This window comes from Chrysemys picta, chromosome 4 (genome assembly GCF_011386835.1).
Source record: "Chrysemys picta bellii isolate R12L10 chromosome 4, ASM1138683v2, whole genome shotgun sequence".
Lineage (NCBI taxonomy): Eukaryota > Metazoa > Chordata > Testudines > Emydidae > Chrysemys > Chrysemys picta.
In genome coordinates, this window is record NC_088794.1 from 17,827,552 (window position 1) to 17,842,405 (window position 14,854).

At 47.3% G+C, this 14,854-nt stretch overlaps 2 protein-coding genes across 9 annotated transcripts in view; both read right to left on the reverse strand.

Moving 5' to 3' along the window:
- Positions 1-14,854, reverse strand: part of LOC103306413 (complement decay-accelerating factor-like) — a 96,955-nt gene that overhangs the window by 13,208 nt on the left and 68,893 nt on the right. The window lies entirely within an intron of this gene.
- The window catches only part of LOC103306410 (complement receptor type 1-like), a 138,276-nt gene continuing 131,011 nt past the window's right edge, over positions 7,590-14,854 (reverse strand). For all 5 annotated transcript variants that reach the window (XM_065594547.1, XM_065594546.1, XM_065594545.1 and 2 more), the window contains 3 exons: positions 11,066-11,254; positions 9,323-9,511; positions 7,590-8,594 (listed from right to left, as the gene is read on the reverse strand). In XM_065594547.1, the coding sequence (XP_065450619.1) occupies positions 8,554-8,594; positions 9,323-9,511; positions 11,066-11,254 (419 nt within the window). In that variant the 3' untranslated portion in view covers positions 7,590-8,553. The remainder of the gene's footprint in view (positions 8,595-9,322; positions 9,512-11,065; positions 11,255-14,854) is intronic.

The following is a 14,854-nucleotide window of genomic DNA, read 5'->3' on the forward strand; positions in this document are numbered from 1 at the left end:
CTGTTAGACCTGCTATCTTGGTGTTCATCTCTTGCTGTGCATGGCATCAGGACAGCATGCACAAAAATGATGAAAAGATGGTAACGTGTTTATGTGTCCATTCGGCTGCTGTGACAGTCATTCACATGCTCCGTGAACAGCACTGAAACATGGATGATGATGATGATCCAGAGAGATGCTGAACGCCTGCACCTTCCATTGACTAGAAGATCAGGCCTTGACTCAGTAAATTGGCTGTTACACTTCCACTCCTCCAAATCCAGATCTGAACCTCCTCCAGCTGCTCAAAGCTCTCCCAACTTCCCAATCTTCCTCCAAGCTGTGACGTTATTGACATAAACTGGGACCATATAGATCATGGTTGCAACCAAGGTCCTATAGTGGCACCCAAATCTTGTATAAAGGGGGTCAAATGGGGTGTCTAAGACAAGGTTATGGTTTACTGGTTATGATTATGCTGTCTATATGTGTGTATCAGTTTTGTAGTTAAAGTTATGAATATTGGCTCTATACTGTCTGTATGGCAAACTTATGCTATGCTTCTGGGTGACATCCCAGACAACATGGTGTTAGCTCTGCCTAGCCTGCTTGATGGCCCATTAAGGACCAGCAACTATACAATGGACCTATTGAGAGAAGGCAAATATGCCTTCAGACTCAGCAAAGTATGCAGGGACTGGCCCATGTGACCCCAGACTCCATTTTGCTGTAATTTTCCACAGTAAGAACAAAAAGAGGTGTTCTTACACCTGGAAAAGACTATATAAGGCTGATGCCTCGTCTCCATTTGGTCTTAAATCCTACTTATTACCTCTGGAGAGACTTTGGTACAAACTGAAGCTCTGAACAAAGGACTGAGGACCCATCCCAGCTGGGAATGTACTCCAGAGACTTGATTTGAACCTGCAGTTTATTCCATCCTGCTACAAGCCTGAACCAAGAACTTTGCCATTACTGTATGTAATTGATTCCATGTAACCAATTCTAACTCTCATCTCTATCTTTTTCCTTTTATGAATAAACCTTTAGATTCTAAAGGATTGGCAATAGCGTGATTTGTGGGTAAGCTCTGATTTGTATGTTGACCTGGGTCTGGGGCTTGGTCCTTTGGGATCAGGAGAACCTTTTTTCTTTTACTTGGGTATTGGTTTTCATAACCATTTGTCCCCATAGCGAGTGGTACTGGTGGTAATACTGGGAAACTGAAGTGTCTAAGGAAATTGCTTGTGAGACTTGCAGTTAGCCAGTGGGGTGAGACCGAAGTCCTCTTAGTCTGGCTGGTTTGGTTTGCCTTAGAGGTGGAAAAACCCCAGCCTTGGGCTGTAACTGCCCTGTTTTAGCAATTTGTCCTGAATTGGCACTCTCAGTTGGGTCCCGCCAGAACCACTTTGTCACACAAGCTACCAAACCCTCCGAGTCCCCCAAACACCTCAGCCGCACCCCCACAAATGAACCTTCTCTGTAGATACACAGAGCCATCCTTATCCCCAGCTGCCCATCTCTTCCAAACTAGCGAAGGGGGAGGTTAGTTAAGGTGACACAAGGGGGTAGCACTAAGTCTGAGGGTTAATATAGTTTTTCTTAGTGGTTGGTTTTAGTCGTTGGAGGTCACCCATGGAATTAATACACCTTTTCATTGCATGATGGTAAACTAGTCCCAGGGCTGCTCATGTATTTACACTCACAGTTCGGAAATGCCTTTGAGTGACTAAAATCCTCACAAGGCTTTTGTAAAATAATTAGATGCCTAAAACTCTTTTCAGGTGCTGAGCATTTTGAGACCTGATCCCCTGCGCCCCCCAACAGATACAGAGCCGCAGTTTGCACTTGCACCACTATCCTCCCTTAAGAGGAGCATAGGGGGATAGCATCTTTAATCTGTAGCAGGAGCTTCATACAACCCCCAGTAACAAAGGCTGCTATGAGATGCTCTGAATCTCAGGGTCCCAGCCTGTAGGGGACTGGTGCATACTCAGGCTGGCCTAGCAGTCACAGCTGGGCTGAGGATTGCCCACCAGGGACAGGAGACACCAGGGCAGAGCTGGAAGAATGACAGTTCTCCGCCATTTTTACTCACCTGGTTCGCAAACTGGTACGGCAGGATCCCATGTGCCATCATGTTTGCAGTGAATCTGAGCATTTCCGTTGATACTGCCTTTGATATCATACCCAAAATCACATTTAATTGTAACTCTGTCCCCAAACGCATAGGTCTCCTCTCCAGGTCTAGGCATCGGTGTCTGTGTCCCGTTGTTAACATCTGGAGCTGGACAACGAACTTCTGAGAGACACCAACAACAGCAACCGCATTAAATCACAACAAAGACAATTGTGTGGCTGCAGATTCATTTTACCAGATGGAGCTGAAAGCTTTGCAAGCTATAGAAAATTGGCATTTCCTTGACATTGCTTGTCAAGGCTGTATCCCCACTTTGAACTTTAGGGTACAAATGTGGGGGCCTGCATGAAAACTTCTAAGCTTAACTACCAGCTTAGCCCTGGTCCGCTGCCACCATTTCCAATGGATTCCCCCCTGGGAAGCCTTGAAAAAACCTTCACCAATTCCCTGGTGAATACAGATCCAACCCCCTTGGATCTAAAACAAGGAGAAATTAACCATTCCCCTCCTTCCTCCCACCAACTCCTGGTGAATCAAGATCCAAACCCCTTGGATCTTAAACAAGGAAAAATCAATCAGGTTCTTAAAAAGAAGGCTTTTAATTAAAGAAAAAGGTAAAAATCATCTCTGTAAAATCAGTATGGAAATTAACCTTACAGAGTAATCAAACTTAAAGAGCTCAGAGGACTCCCCTCTAGTCTTAGGTTCAAAGTACAGCAAACAAAGATAAACACTCTAGTAAAAGGTACATTTAGAAGTTGAGAAAACAAAGGAAAACTAGCACGCCTTGCCTGGCTATTTACTTACAAGTTTGAAATAGGAGAGACTTGTTTAGAAAGATGTGGAGAACCTGGATTGATGTCTGGTCCCTCTCAGTCCCGCGAACACACTCCCAAACAAAGAACACAAACAAAAGCCTTCCCCTCCCTCCCCCCCCCCAAGATTTGAAAGTATCTTGTCCCCTTATTGGTCCTTTAGGTCAGATGCCAGCCAGGTTACCTGAGCTTCTTAACCCTTTACAGGGAAAAGGATTTTGGAGTCTCTGGCCAGGAGGGATTTTATAGTACTGTACACAGGACAGCTGTTACCCTTCCCTTTATAGTTATGACATTGCTAAAGAGGCTTGGTTTTAGAGAAAGTTTTATCTCCTGGGCAGAAACAGCATGTGGGTCAAGGGCCTTCATTTTCACTGTTCTGATTGCATCTGGCAGGGTATTTTTGGCCTTCATCACAGATAGACTCAGTGAGTAGCAGCTGCTGTGTTAAAGCCATACTATGTATAAGAAGGCAGGTGATATGCTGTGATCTATCTTGATTGCTATCTACTTTAGGTGCAGATGGAGATGGTGGATGGGGGCAACAGATCTGTCCGTAAGCATAGAAATGTAAAGGTGGCAGATTTTAAGAGGCACAACAGGGAATTCATAGCCCTGGGGTGTATGCAAACTTTAAGCTGCCTTTGTACCTTCCCAGTACTGGACTGCTCCACACAGACAGCCCTGGGGACCTGTGCCCAGCTGTCTATGGGTTTGGCTTCAGCTTTACCCAGAATCTCTGCAGGGCTATGTGCTGTGAAATGCCCCAACACACCCCTCCCACTGGCACACCACTTACTTCAAGCCTTGCAAGAGGATCCTGGGAAGACAGCCCTATTGTTGTCTTTGGGTGGAGTCCTCTTCTGGACGGATCTGGGGCATTTAAAGACCTGTTCTGTCACTCTGGACCTTTTACTTGGGAGTGAGGATCACACCTCAAATTGCTAACCATAATCCCCAGTGTTAGCAGGGAGAGAAGACCCTGACTATCCCTCCTTTTCTCTCTCACCCCATCTCTACACTTTGAACCATACACAAGCTGACTAGAAGCACAATCTCCCTATTGGTGTTAAATTTGATCAATTAAAACAAAGATAATTTAGCCAAACACTTACTCTGACAAAAGTTCGGCGCTGAAGACCATGTCGAATTTTGAAGACAAGTAACACGCCCCTGCCTTAGTCCAGCGATCAGCTCATAACCTGGGCGGCAGCCATATTTAATCACCATCCCGGCTGGAATCAATGTGCCAACATTAGTCTTCCGAACAGCATTGGGAATGTCAGGTGGATCAACACAATAACCTAAGGGTAAAACATGAAGAATATAAGGACATACTTAGCCAGGAAAACCTATTGAGGTGAAATCTCCTTGACGAGAATGTGAGGTGAGAGACATAGCTGGGGAAAATCAGAGGTCCATATTCTACTCTCTCTCACTCAGATCCATGCAATCCCATTGCCCAGAATTTAGCTCAAGTCATTGCAAGGAAACTGCATAGAAAATGCAAGAAAAACAAATGGGAATATGGGTGGCAGTCACTATAGGATTCTAGCCTGCGTTTGGAATTAGAAAGGGAAATGCAAGGCCCTACGCTAAACCAGACAGTGTTTCTGTTTGTTTGTAACATGCAGCGTTGTTGTAGTCATCATGGTCCCATTATATTAGAAAGAGACAAGGTGGGTGAGGGAATGTCTTTGATTGGTGAGAGACACAAGCTTAGAGCTTGCACAGAGCTCTTCATGTTGGTAACATAACTTTTGAACACCACATCCAATCAATTGCAAAATATCTGGGAGCGTTCTAGGCATCAGTAGGCAGAAGCCTATTGGTTTTGGTGGAATGTGCACAATCGGAAGAGGGATGGGAAACAAACAGAGCTTCTTGCATCTTGTAATTGTCAATAGATCAAAGAACTGGTTGATCTCAGCCATTAACACCTTCTAGCATAATACCTGCCATGTCAACACTGCCTGTTCTCCCAGTACCATTTAAAACAGGGGAGGGCAAACTACAGCCGTCAGGGCTTTCAATGCTGCCCGTGGGAAACAGAGCGGGGTGGGAGGGTGGCTCACAGGGATCTCGTGGTGGAGAATGGAGGAACGGAAGAAGCCCAGTGGTGTGTGCAATGAGGTCAGCCTACAGGAGTAACCAAGTGTCCAAACCACAAGTTAATTTCAAACTATAGAATGGTTTAAACCGGAATCCCTGTTTTCAAAGACAAGTCATTTATCAGCAGCATCATGGGGCTGTCTCAGCTCAGTGAGATTCAGGCTTATACTGCCGTGACAATTTCCTCTTTTTTTTAGAGAAACAAAACATGAAACTAGCTGCACCACTGCACTGGGTGTCAGTTCCGTGCACATCCCCTCAGGCAAGCCAGAAGCACTCCTATTCCTGAGCCAACTTGTACACCTAGCGTCAGTCAGGCTGGGCAGACTGCGGACTGCAGATCCCACATGGAGAGTCTCTCACCAAGTCAGTTGTGCTCAGTAGCAATTACATTAGCAGTGGTCCTATTCCGGTCACAGTCACACTGATCAGGCACCAGGGAAATGCTGGTCACTATTAGAAGTTAGAACCCCCTATTCAAACAACACCTGGCACAGACCTGTCATCCACATTGTTCAAATTTGTGAGTGGCTGGCCTGTTAATCCTGGTAATGATCCTTCATTTCAATAACACTATTATGAAGGAGGTTGGGTGACCCTCACTGAAGCTGGTGGGCATGACCACAGCTGCCCTCCATCCAGGATAAATATCAGACACAGTTAAGCTCCTTTATAGAGTTAGATGGATGAAACTATAGGAGCCACTGCCCAAACACAGGCTGCACGCAAGGCTGGTCCGTTTCATTTGAAGGCTGTGTGCTTGTATGTCTGTGAACAGAAGCACCCAGGGAACAGGCAGAGAGAACCTGCCCAGGCAGCCAGAAGCAGACAAAGAAGGAGCAGGAAAGCCAAGGAGATGGCAAGAAATGCACTGGCAATTTGGTCTGAGAGAAAACGGAGAGTGTGAGCTTTTCAGTAGTGTGCTGACAGGCAGGGCCGGCTCTAGGATTTTTGCCGCCCCAAGCAAAAAAATTCCCACCCCCCCTTTTTTTGTGCCCCTCTGCTCCCGGCCCTGCCCCAACTCCTCCACTTCTAAACCCCTTCCCCAAATCCCCAGCCCCGCCTCCTCCCCCGGGCGTATCGCATTTCCCCCCCCTCATTGCTTCCTGGGGGCCCCCGCAACCTCCCGCCCTAGCTCATCTCCTCTCCGCCTGCTCCCCAAGGTGTGCCGTTGCTCCGCTTCTCCCCCGTCCCTCCCAGGCAATACTGGCTAACTGCTCAGGCCAAACAGTACTTTTCAACCTGTCACATCCAAGCATTTACAGTGTGAGGTCAACTAGTAACATGGGAGTTGCCCCATGGAAGTCAACACAACCTGTGTGCTTAAAGTTAAGCATGTGCTCAAGAAATTTGTGGAACGGGGCCTTAAGGAAAGAAAAGCACCGCCTCCATTTGGAACTGCAGGAGAAACTTAGCACGGCAGAGCTGGAATTTGGCGAGGAAACCAGAATCAGAGCGGTAAGAATGACATGGTATCTTCAGTGACCAGGAGCTTGCCAGAGGGAAGCAAAGGGAGAGTCAAGGGGTGCGGTGTGCGGGCGAAGGGGAAAGCCAGGAGAGGGGAGAAGGTGGGGATGGGATTGAAGGGAGAGACTCATCCTCCTACTCACTGAGAGCTCCCCCGGGCAGCAGCATGAGTACCAGGGTCCCCAGGAGCCGCAGGGTCCAGCCAGAGGGAAGTGATGTCATGGTGCCAGGTGAGTTCCCAGAGAATGGTGGTGACAGCGCAGTCCAGGCAGGGCTGCAGCCGCTCCTCAGCCCGCGCACTGTGCAACACGGACCCCAGGCATGGCCACCCGTAGGCACATGAGGCAAGGGGAAGTGGGAGTCCGTGCGCTGCACCTGCAGGGGCCCAGGAAGGGGGTGGGCAGAGTGTGCACATGCTGCCCAGCCCCCACTGTAGCATAATGCTCATGGCACACAGGGCAAGTGGTAGAGCCGGATACAGCTGCAGTTAGTACCGTAACACTGAGCACCGTACAGCTAAGGTTTCTCAATGGAAGGGAAATGCAGCATTCTTATTTTTTTACTCTGGGGACAATCACAAAGTTATTCTGATACAACAGCACGACGCCCCCCTGTGCTGATCAGCACCCCAAACAGTGATGATTTCTGAAACACAAGAGACAGTCTAGTTACCAAAGGATCCTTTCTACTCATCCCTGCTGTTACTCCATCCACCTCCGCTCATGTCATTACACCGGGGATGTATCTGACTCAAAGCTCCCCCTGCCTAACAAACACAAACCGAACCACGCTGGATACGGACCTTCCCCTGTAATTCCACAGAACAGGCACCACTGGCAGCAGTAGAACAAGCTGCCCCCTAAACTACCTGGCTAAATAAGTTTCAACTCTAACCATCTCTAGGTGTGAGAGGAGGGGCTGTCCCATGCCCCTTCGAGTCCCTGGTGTGACGGCTCACTGGCCCGTGGGAGATATTGGTGCTTCATTCATCAGGAAAAGGAGGCTTTAAACATGCTGGGCATCTTCCTGTCTTACAGACAAAGGGAGAAAATTATAAAAACAAAAGACAATCGGCAGTTTTTACAGTTGCACTTTATTGTAGCCCGGCAGGGCAGAAATAATTGCTTGATCACAAAGGTGTAGGTTAGAGGACACCCCTATCATTCATTGGGCAAGGGGGAAATGGTTAGCGGATTGCTGTCTACAGTTAAATTTTCACCATTGATTCGTGGGAGTGTGAGAGAGGATATAGAAATGCTACAGATGAGATCAGCACTGATGTCAACCAAAAATAGATGTGTTCAGTTTGGGAAGGAAAAAACTGCCAACTTTTTTAATAAGAGGTTAGGGCAGAAATTGGCTTTTTTAACCTTTACATTTTCAGTGGGGCAGAAGGATTTGTGAACAGAGTTGCCCTTAAGGTTCATGGAAATCAGGCAGTTAAATAGCCATTCACTACTTTAAATGTGTTTGGGTTATAATGCATTAAGGTTAAATATATGCAACAGTTGGATGATTTCGGAAAGTTCAAGGTTGTTGGTGTATTCTGCATAAGGTCTGAAGGTTTCCTTCCGTACATTTTAATCTAGTTTCTCTCAACTTGCTTTCCCTTTCTGAACTGAAAGGAGTCTGAATTCAGTCCTTTTACTATAGTCCCCACAAACATAAGAGGATGAAATCCCTAGTTTATCAAGTAGGGACTTACATTTGTCAGATTGAAAGGAAAGGAAAAAAAACCAACTGCTGGCACACAGCATGAAAAAAATCTGATTCCTGAGGTACTGGCTAATCTCTTCCTCAATCACTAGATGTACTAGCAAGTTCTCTGCAAATAGTAACAATCATCATATGTACAAAGTAATTATACAAACTGTATCCAAAGGAGACAGTTTGTCACAGTAATGGGTCATAGATTTCAGCTATTCCTGGTATTTTTCCAGGTCCCGCTTAAGTTTCTGAATCTCCAGATACAGTTTCTTTGCTTCCAGCAGGGGTCTCAGTTCTGTCACAGACATACCACAGTGGACAAACTTTACACTCTCACGAACCATGTTGCACAGAGGAGAATTGATTTGCTTCACCTGTAAAACAGAAACAGAGGGAATGTGATTACTCTGAAGAAGACAAGGACCTATCCTCACAAGCATGCTTGGTCCTTTTTGATCTGAGCCATTATCCAGCTTGTTAAATGAGTCTGTCTCATACAGTCTGTATCTGACATATGATCCTGAAAGGTGTTGCATATTCTCAATTAGAGCTGGCCAGAAAATGAAAATTTCATGTGAAATATATTGTGCTTTTTAAATAAGTTTCATCCTGAACCAGAACAAAACAAAAGTGACCCTGAAATTTTTCATGGAAAGTGATTTCAAGAAAAATTCTACTTCAAAAGACCCATCTGAAAAAGTGGGTTTTTTACCCATGAAAGCTTATGCCCTAATAAATCTGTTAGTCTTTAAGATGCCACCGGACTCCTCATTTTTGTGGATACAGATTAACACAGCTACCCTCTGATACTTTTCATCCTACAGGATGCCAAAGACTTTGTTTAGATACCACCATAAGTTAGGGCATAGGTCAGGGCAGATCATGTGTACGAGTACCAGGGCAGAGAGGACACTGGCAGTGGGCATCCCAGCTGGGAGTGTTTGGTCTGCTGCAAAGGAGGAATCTGCAGTGAGTTGGCCATTGACTCCACATATTTTCAATATTTAAGGGCTAAGATGTTAAATAGCCCCCAGGTCATTGCAATGGGCCCTCCACCCTTTTCCTATCTCAGTCATTCTAGTGTGATGAAGAAATCAATCACCTTTGCATTCAGGGACAGGTGCATCCCAGCGTGGAGTTCCCCCATCTCCAGCTATACATCGAATGGAGGATACTCCAACAAGTGACCAACCACGGTTACATACATAGGTCACACTTGAGCCAACAAGGAAAACAGGTTCCCAGCCACGGTCGTCCCGTCCATTAGAGACACGGGCAGGTGGCTCACAAGCTAGAATAAAAGGGGAAAATACAGCATTTATACAGAACGGGAAATCTCCTAAGAGAAGGGAGGCAGCATAAATACCGGGGGGTTTCCTGACACTACATTTCCAAAAAAAGGTGCTTGGAGAGGTACCAGTGTCTAATACCTCTGACAATCTGACAGCACTTTGTTAGTTTCTGGCTGTGAGTTAGCATGATACCTCTACGGCACTGGGAGAGCAAAGATAAAAACAGCAACATGCAGAACACTCTTAAAATGTCTCTTTGACCTGTAGGGGCCCCAGGGATCGTTGTTCACATGCTGATGACACTGAATAACTACACTGAATTACTGAGAATTACAGCCAGACCCTGAGAAGTAATGAAGGCCTGCATCTCCCATCAACTTCAACAGTAGGGTCCCCCTGCATGGCTCCCTGAGTCATTAAACTAGCCCTGCTACATCTGCACCACCAAATTGCAGATCTAAACCCCTTCTATAGCCACTGAGTTCTGCCAGAACCCCCTGAACGAACATGTCAAGCCTTCTCCAAGTTATGAAACCCTCCTGGAGTCCCCCGAGTTCCTCACCCATCCCCATTAGCTACTGAACTTTCCCCGCACACCACCTTTCCAGTATAATGAGCCATCCTTTCCCCATATGTCCATCCCTCTCAAACTAGTGAGGAGGAGGACTGTTTAGGGTGAAAGAAAGGGATAGAGCTGGTTCTAGAAGGCTATGTAATTTTTCATTGTGGTTAGCTTTAGTCTTCTGACACTGTTCTGGGTTCGTCACACATTTCCGACTGTAGCCAGAGTGATGTGTAAAGCAGTCCCAGTGCTGCCCGTTGAAATAGGCTTAAAGCTTTGAAAATGCTTGAGTAACTAATAACTCCAATAACAGATATTACCTTACCCCCCGTTCTCTCTAATCCCTCATCTGTCTTTTTGAAAATCACCTTAGTCCTTCCAGAATCAGTGAGGCAAACATCCCAACCTTCCTGCAACCTACCAACCCTCCCTGAGTCCCCCAATAAGTGCCTCGGTCCCTCTGCTGAACCATCCCACAACGTCTCCCTTGCAGTGTAATCGCTATCCCACCGCCACTGCCCATCTGTACCTGTGAAGAAGGGGGAGAATTGTTCAGGATGTTACAAGGGTGCTGAGCCAGGACAAACATACTGACACCACACACACACACAGAAGGGATTCTACATTAAAAGTGCCACCATCAGGATAGCTGGATTGGGAACCACAAATCAAGAGATGGGACAGGTGTGGAGTGTGTCTGAGGGAGAAATTCAGCAAGGTGGAAATTGGATGATCAAGCATAAGTTCGGGCATAGGTCAGGGCAGATCATGTGTCCGAGTGCCAGGACAGAGAGGACGCTGGCAGTGGGCATCCCAGCTGGAAGTGTTTGGTCTGCTGCAAAGGAGGAATCTGCAGTGAGTTGGCCCATGACTAAATATTTTCAATACTTAAGGGCTAAGATGTTAAATAGCCCCCAGGTCATTGCAATGTGCCCTCCACCCTATCCTAATCTCAGTCATTCTAGTGTGAATGAATGAAGAACTGAATCACCTTTGCACTCAGGGACAGGTGCATTCCAGCGCGGAGTTTCCCCATCACCAGCTATACATCGAATGGAGGATACGCCAACAAGTGACCAACCACGGTTACAGAAGTAGCTCACACTTGAGCCAACAAGGAAAACAGGTTCCCTGCCACGGTCATCCCGTCCATTAGAGACACGGGCAGGTGGCTCACAAGCTAGAATAAAAGGGGAAAATACAGCATTGATACAAAACGGGAAATCTCCTAAAAGAAGGGAAGCAGCATAAATACCATGGGGTTTCGTGACACTACATTTCCAAAAAAAGGTGCTTGGAGAGGCACCAGTCTCTAATACCTCTGACAATCTGCCAGCACTGTGTTAGTTTCTGGCTGTGAATTAGCATCATACCCATCTCATTGTGAGAGCAAAGATAAAAACAGCAACCTGCAGAATACTCTTACAAGAGCTCTTTGACCTGTAGGGCCCCCATGGATTGTTGTTCATATGCTCACAACACTAAGGCCTGGTCTACACTACGACTTTAATTCGGATTTATCAGCTTTAATTCAAATTTACCCTGCAACCGTCCACACAACGACGCTATTTATTTCGATGTAAAGGGCCCTTTAAATCAATTTCTGTACTCCACCCCGACGAGCGGAGTAGTGCCAAAATCGATTTTAACATGTCGAATTAGGGATAGTGTGGCCGCAATTCGATGGTATTGGCCTCCGGGAGCTATCCCACAGTGCATCATTGTGACCGCTCTGGACAGCAATCTAAACTCGGATGCACTGGCCAGGTAGACAGGAAAAGCCCCACGAACATTTGAATTTCATTTCCTGTTTGCCCAGCGTGGAGAGCACAGGTGACCACAGATAGCTCATCAGCACAGCTAACCATGCAGGCTGATAATCGAAAAAGAGCACCAGCATGGACCGTACGGGAGGTACTGGATCTGATCACTGTATGGGGAGAGGATTCAGTGCTTGCAGAACTTCGTTCTAAAAGACGAAATGCCAAAACTTTTGAAAAAATCTCCAAGGGCATGATGGAGAGAGGCCACAATAGGGGCTCAGATCAGTGCCGCGTGAAAGTCAAGGAGCTCAGACAAGCCTATCAAAAAACAAAGGAGGCAAACGGTCGCTCCAGGTCAGAGCCGCGGACATGCCGCTTCTACGCCGAGCTGCATGCAATTCTAGGGGGGGCTGCCACCACTACCCCACCTGTGATCGTGGATTCCGGATCGGGGATAGTCTCATCAGCTACACCTGAGGATTCTGCCGATGGGGGAGAGGAGGAGGAGGAGGAGGAGGATGAGCTTGCAGAGAGCACACAGCACTCCGTTCTCCCCAACAGCCAGGATCTTTTTCTCACCCTGACTGAAGTACCCTCCCAACCCTCCCAAGCCAGTACCCAAGACCCTGACCCCATGGAAGGGACCTCAGGTGAGTTGACCTTTTAAAATACAAAACTTGTTTTAAAAGCAAACAGTTTTTAATGATTACTTTGCCCTGAGGACTTGGGATGCATTCACGGTCAGTTCAGCTACTGGAAAAGTCTGTTAACGTGTCTGGGGATGGAGCGGAAATCCTCCAGGGACATCTCCCTGAAGCTCTCCTGGAGGTACTCCAAAAGCCTTGCCACAAGGTTTCTGGGCAGTGCATCCTTATTCCGTCCTCCATGGTAGGACACTTGACCACGCCATGCTTGCAGCAAGTAATCTGGTATCATTGCCTGACAAAGCCTGGCAGCATATGGTCCCGGTGTTTGTTGGCATTCAAGCAACATCCGTTCTTTATCTTGTTGTGTAATCCTCAGGAGAGTGATATCACTCATGGTAACCTGGTTGAAATACAGGAACTTAATTAAGGGGACAGAGGTGGCCGTTCCTACTGGGCTGTTTGCCTGTGGCGGAAAATAAATCCTTCCCTGCAGTTAGCCAAGCACAGATGGGAAATTGGCCCTGAGCTTTTCGTGTTTGGCTAGCAGGGATCTTCCCTGTTACCAGCCACGCGGTGGGGGGAGGGGTACAGCGATCATCCCAGAGAATTCATGGCGGGAGGTGGGGGTGGGGTGGTTAGTTTGTTTTCTGCTGCTGCTGAATGTTAACAGAAAAACCGCAGCACTCTACAGGCTATGCTTGGTATATGGGAAAGGAGGGCGCAGAAGCTGTAAGACAATGGCTTACCATGGCCGCATGCAAGCCGAATTCTGTTGCCCAGACCTGTGATCTCTAGCAGCAAAGCCACAGGCACTCAGCATTAAGAGGCAAAATGCGACCTTGCACAGAAATCACATGTGCTATGTAATGTGAATAGTGTTGGTCACCGTGAAAGAGTATAAGCATTGTTCTGCAAAAAGTATCTTTTTAAAACAATTCTCTCTTTTTTCCCCTCCCTACAGCAACTGCAAATTCCTCAAGCCTCCCTCCTCCATCCCGAAGGCTATCACAGATAAGGCATTGTAAGAAGAGAACGCGAGACGAGATGTTTTCTGAAATTATGGAATCCAGCTGCAGTGACAGAGCTCATCTGAATGAGTGGAAGGAAACGGTTGCAAAGTATAGGAAAGAAGCTAGTGAACGTGAGGAGAGGAGGGACCAACGTGAGGAGAGGAGGGACCAACGTGAGGAGAGGAGGGACGCTCGAGATGAGAGGTGGCGGCAGGAAGATCAGAGGAGGCAGGATGCAACGCTGGGGCTGCTGCGTGAGCAAACAGACATGCTTTGGCGTCTGGTGGAGCTTCAGGAACGGCTGCAGGAAAACAGACTGCCGCTACAGCCCCTGTTCCCCCCTCCCCATGTTCCGTATCCTCCTCACCCAGACGTGTAAGAACGCGGGGGAGGGGGGGAGGATCCGTACACCTTCCCATTCCATCCCAGTAGACAGCCCAAGCAAAAGGCTGTCATTTTTTTAACCTTTTTTTTAGTGGCCTTTTCCTTCCCACCGATCCTCCTCCCAAATCCCACCCGGGTTCCCTCCCTCTTTTTCTAATCTATTAATAAAGAATAAATGATTTTTAAATGATAGTGACTTTATTTGGTTTGAAAGAAAGCTGGGGGAAGGGGGAGGGTGGGTTCCTTACAGAAAATGAGTCAATAAAGGGGGCGGGTTTTCATGATGGAGAAACAAAACAGATATTTCACACTGTAGCCTGGCCAGTCATGAAACTGGTTTTCAAAGCTTCTCTGATGCACAGTGCTTCCTGGTGTGCTCTTCTAATTGCCCTGGTGTCTGGCTGCGCGTAATCAGCAGCCAGGCGATTTGCCTCAGCCTCCCACCCCGCCATAAAGGTCTCCCCCTTACTTTCACAGAGATTGTGGAGCACGCAGCAAGCAGAAATAACAATGGGGAGATTTCTTTGGCTGAGGTCAGAGCGAGTCAATAATGATCGCCAGCGACCTTTTAAACGGCCAAATGCACATTCTACTACCATTCTGCACTTGCTTAGCCTGTAGTTAAACAGCTCCTGACTCCTGTCCAGGCTGCCTGTGTATGGCTTCATGAGCCATGGCATTAAGGGGTAGGCTGGGTCCCCAAGAATAACTATTGGCATTTCAACATCCCCAACGGTTATCTTCTGGTCCGGAAAGTAAGTCCCTTGCTGCAGCCCTTTAAACAGAGTAGTGTTCCTGAAGACGCGAGCGTCATGAACCCTTCCCGCCCAGCCCGCGTTGATGTTGGTGAAACGTCCCTTGTGATCCACAAGTGCTTGCAGCACCATTGAAAAGTACCCCTTGCGGTTTATGTACTCGGTGGCTTGGTGCTCCGGTGCCAAGATAGGGATATGGGTTCCGTCTATCGCCCCACCAC